The sequence below is a fragment of the Neltuma alba genome, unplaced genomic scaffold (genome assembly GCF_004799145.2).
Source record: "Neltuma alba isolate B1F8T4 unplaced genomic scaffold, ASM479914v2 tig00011441_pilon, whole genome shotgun sequence".
Taxonomy (NCBI): domain Eukaryota; kingdom Viridiplantae; phylum Streptophyta; class Magnoliopsida; order Fabales; family Fabaceae; genus Neltuma; species Neltuma alba.
The window spans coordinates 3445-8505 of record NW_021636123.1 but is presented as its reverse complement, the minus strand read 5'-3'; the positions used below and the strand labels follow the sequence as shown (position 1 = coordinate 8505).

The following is a 5061-nucleotide window of genomic DNA, read 5'->3' as shown; positions in this document are numbered from 1 at the left end:
TTTGATAATGGAAATGTCATGAAAATCAGAGGGCTTGCGTCATGAAGCGACAAAATGACCTGTTGAGAAAACTAATAATAATGATGACAATAATTAAAAAGAAAAAGGATAAAATCAGTGCCTCCATTGATTTAGAGTTCAGCTTTAAGAGCATACAGGTTCTTTGCTTCCAAAGCAATTTGCTTTAAGGTCAAGACTACATAAAAAAGTCACCATCCAGAAGATGGAGGTGGGAAAAGGCATAAACGATGCCCAGATTCAAAGGGGGGAACACTAGAAAATTACATAATAATAGGAACTGTACAATGCCATCCCATCCATTTAACAAAACATTTGGAGATGTTGAGTTGATTGCGTGACTAAGAACCCTAAATTACATAAACAATTAGTACAGAGAACAACCACAGACAATAAGATTCAGAATGATGAACTAAATGAGTAAGTTATGAAGCACCTTTGACAGCAGATTACTGATCTAGCTTTAATTGCTGCTCAGCATCTCCAAGTTGAGATGGAGACCAGTTCCTTCCTCTGCCAGCATAGAGTAAGAGAAGAGTGCTTCCTGTCCACTTGAAATCCCCTCACAGGTGCCCTCTGCACCAAGCATTCTGCTTGAGCTTCTGTGGAGTTACTGAATGAGAATGGAGAGAACCCAGATGAAAGAAGCATGTTCTTCCATGGAGGTAGCTTTTCTCTACCGTGGCGACGACCCAATATGATCTTCTGAATGGCCGGTTGGACAAAGTGCCTCTCAATTTTTTGCAGAACATCAAGGTTCACATTGACAGCATCCAGGGATTCAAGCAAGGCTGAGTAAGACTGAAGAGCATGTATTAAGTTGTGAGGAAATGGGACATCAATTCGATCGCAATTCCTGTCCAAGGTGACCACAATTTTAGGCATGAGCTGCTTTACAAAGCAAAGGGCCAGAGGAAGGGATGAAGGGTAATTTGAGAAACAAGAAACCGGCAAATTCACAGCAATTGCTTCCGTATCAGAAAATCGACCAGGAAGGGACCAGGAAGCAGAGTTTAATGATTCAATGTTCATAACATTGAGCTCAAAGGATATGTTGATTTCTTTGGCATACTGTTTCAAGCTTTCTCGTGTAAAACTGAGCTCAATTTCATCACAGGTGGATGGAGATACAATAGCAGTAACTTTCAGTGAAGGTGCACCACCATTTCTCAAGGCCAGCTCTTGCATAAAAGAAGCCCATTGCACTCCAAATCCAATATCAAAATCAATAATGTGAATCCTATCAAACCTCTCCACAGCCTCAATGAGGGCTTGATTACAAGTAAAATTGGCAAATTGAAGAACTGGAGATATCTCAGAGAATGACTTGTAAGCCCCAATTTTGAATATGAAACCAATGGGTGAGAAAGCCAATAAACTTTGCCCATTTGAATGCAGCAATAACTCCAAGGCTTCCTTCATATAGAAAGCAGCCCTCTGAAATGGCTTACCAATAGGGGAGAGCTGGTGATTGAGCCGCGCCAATATCCCTTGCGCATTTACCGGGTTACCGGCTTCGATATGCTCTGCAGCCTTGAAAATCAGATCAATTATAGTCTGCTGGAGCTGTTGAGTTGTGAAGTCATCCCCTGCAGAGCTCACCTTCTGTTGTTTCACTGGTGGCTCAAGTAAGGATTGCCATTGATGAACATGTTGAGGGTTTGCAGGAAGCTGCAATTGTTGCCTCCTAGCAAAGAGCTCTTGACCAGAATCCAATAGAGGGCCCTTTGGAACCTGATAGCCTTGCCCAATTGTGTCACAAAGAAGGCGTTTCGCTTGAGGCTGAGAAAAAACTTGCTGATCCTGCAACTGTGGGTATGTCAATGGCATAAAGAAAGATGGATTCTCTGAGAATTGAACTTGATTTCGGTTTAGCTTGTCTTCAACTGTGGAAATTACTTGCGGCTGAGAATTGAACCCCATTGGAGAAGATGACATCATTAGAGGATTGGTTCCTGAGGCAGAGAAAATGGGTTCGGTAGTGTTATGACTCATCATGCTCCCACAAGTAACAGGTTCAAGTTCAAACCCTTGATCTACAACCCCAAAACCTCCATTGAAATCCACCATTTGAGACCCAACTCCACTGCTCTGCAAGATATTGTTCAGTCCTGAAGATGGATCTTCAATATCGCCCATAATTAGTCTGAGAATAGACTGGTCTTGACCTGGGGATTCAGACAACACGCCCTCCCAATCCTCCACTGGCAGAGCACATTTCTCTGCGCTGGACGTGTCTAAGACCGCCTGAGATGGGTTTTCCGAGGCTGTTGCCGCTGCTCCGGTGGTGGTGCTATTGGTTGAGCAGCTGCCGTCACCGCCACCCTTGCTGGCGGCGCTATTGCTTCCACGAGAGGCCATTGTTGAGGAGGAAGTCGGAGGGCTTGGGCTTCTTCTGGCGTCAAGAACAGAAGTGGGCTCAGTGCCCACATAGCAAATTTTCTCGCCTCCGGTCCACTTTTCCGGTGGTGGTTGATGATGATGATGCAAAACGGGAGGAAACGAATCTGAAGAAGCAAAAGGAGAAAACTCGAACACCCCCTTCCCTTGAAACTCCTCAAAAGGCAAGGGCATGGCCTTCATCTAACAAAACTAAACCAGAGAGATTCGCACACAACAAACCAAACCCCACAAGAGACTCCAGCTTTTCAAGGCAGCATCTTTCTCCACACCCACAAAGTAATTTTAAAAATGAGTTTGGTCTGGCTTACAAATCTAGGATCTGGGCTCAGAAATTAAGCGGATTTGGGCATAGAAAGGAGAGCAAGCTCCGGATTCGAATGGATATTGAGATACTGAAGAAGAACACTGACACATGAAGCATATGAGCAGAGAACCGCAGAGCAAAATCTCAGAATAGCTTGTGGGTATGTTACTTGTGAATCGGGAAATATATGGAGGATGAGAAGAAATCCATTAATGGTGAGACTGAGCGAAGAAGATTGATAGAAGAAAGAACTTGTGATGGGGTTTTCTTTTTTTCTTTCTTTCTTGGGACCTCAAGCGCACTCTCTCTCCTCCCCTCTGTTGCTTCTGTTCTGTGGGGAAGGATGCGTGCAGCGTATAAAGTGGTAAAGTGGTCTCTTCTCTCTTACGAGCTTAGTTTCTCACTCTACCTCTGCTCCTTCAACTTTTTTTTTTTCCAAAAAAAAATATTTAAAATTTTATAATCAATTTTAATTTTAATTTGATTTGATTTGATTTTGAGCGGGGGGCTGTAACTGAAGTCTGAAGACGACGTAGTTGTCCCTCTGGTTGGTAGGGTTTCTGTGATGACTTCATTGTGTCCTCGCGGCAGCAGGCTCGCATACTTGCAGCCCGCCGGCGCGTAGGCATGTGATCTCTCTCTCTCTCTCTCTCTTATCATTGTCAATTTATCGTCAATATTAATTAGATTAAAAAATAATTAAAATTAGTTATTACTTTTTATGTAAGTCATTAATCCCGTCCCAGAAGTAAATATACATCTCTTAACTCAGGAGATGAAGTTTATAACGGAAAAGCATGTTAAGAAAAATTAATAATTAATAAATATTTTATGATTTTGTTAAAGCCTAATGATCTCTAATAATTTGTGAATAATATTATTTTATATTCATATATTTTAGAATATGTACTATATACATTCGAATTCCAATTGTGGTTTAGTGATGATTTAACAATTGAATAATCTTTAAAAAAAATACTTTTTTATTGTTTGCTTCGTAATTGAGAAGGTGTGATTGATCATATTAAATAACAAGTACTTTTGAATTAATAAGTGCAGATGAAAAATTTATGAGACTTTGTCGATACTATGCCATCCATAATAAAATCATTCCACATGAAATACGAGTAATATATGATAGATTTATTATATCTTATATTACTTTCAATATATATGCAATGAATAGTATTTCATGGCAAAGAAAAAGGTTGTTTAGTCTAGCCATTGACCAAGACACTCAACTTAATCAAAGCGATGTACTAACTCCGGTTCTAATTATAAAATCTCGTTTATAGTCTATAAATAAAGTCTTATAATTAGTTAGGAAATAGTATTACAAATATGTCTCAACTTATCTCAGTCTTGAATTTAGACAATGGTTAAAGACAAGCGTTTGAATCATAGAATGAATGATGGAAAAGAAATAACAAACAGAAACAAATTCAAAATATAAATTAATTTAAAATTTCCTACATATAATTTTATAGTTTGCAGGGTTTCATTTTAAAAATTCATAATTATTGATGCATGGATACCCCTTTGAAATTATCACAAAATAAATTGTTCAGAAATTAATTTTTTTACCATAGCATAAAATTTATTTAAGAATAACATGTGTGAAAATTAAAAAATAAATGAAACACACCATAATCTTACTGGGATATTTTGCGCATTTTCGTAGTGGGCACCACTGTCATTTCAATCCAATTGGTTCGAACTAATCCTACAGATAGCATGAAAATGGGTACTCCGTCCTTCGTAGTTTTATTAGGGGTGTTTAATTTATTCTATCCCGGTTGTCTTATCCCGGTCCTAATGAGTACAGGACGGGACAAAAATAGAACGGGACGGGATACTAACTGGGACGGGACCGGACGGGACGTAGGATGGGTCGTCCCCTCCCGGGTTTTTTAAAAAAATTATTTATTAATAAATTATTAGATTATTCAATTATTTATTAATAATAACTCTTATTTTATGGTGATTTTTAGTTTTTTAAATTGTAGTATTATCTCAACAAAATCTCCTTTCTCAATAAAATAATTTATAAAGTCATTATATAGTGTTTCTTTTACGGCATTTTTTTTTACAATATTGTTTTTACACCTTTTTTATACTATATAATTGAGCTTTCTATAAATATTTTTTACGATGTTTTTATCTTTAAAAGCCCAATAAAAAATAAGAATTATAATATAAAAAAAATCATATAAAAATTATAATATTTTTTTTTAAAAAAAAGGGAAGCGAGACGTCCCGGTCCCAACGAAACCGGAACGGAACGGCACACAGGACAAAATCCCTGTCCCGTCCTTGCTCACCAGGACTTGCCGTCC

At 38.5% G+C, this 5061-nt stretch overlaps 1 protein-coding gene across 1 annotated transcript; it reads right to left on the bottom strand.

Moving 5' to 3' along the window:
• Positions 1-257: 257 nt before the first annotated feature.
• Positions 258-2773, bottom strand: LOC114713638 (scarecrow-like protein 22). The gene is made up of 2 exons (XM_028898307.1): positions 455-2773; positions 258-368 (listed from the first exon to the last, which is right to left on the bottom strand). Exon 1 carries the CDS (start codon positions 2599-2601, stop codon positions 493-495), a length of 2109 nt encoding a protein of 702 aa, XP_028754140.1. The 5' UTR covers positions 2602-2773; the 3' UTR covers positions 258-368; positions 455-492.
• Positions 2774-5061: the final 2288 nt, after the last annotated feature.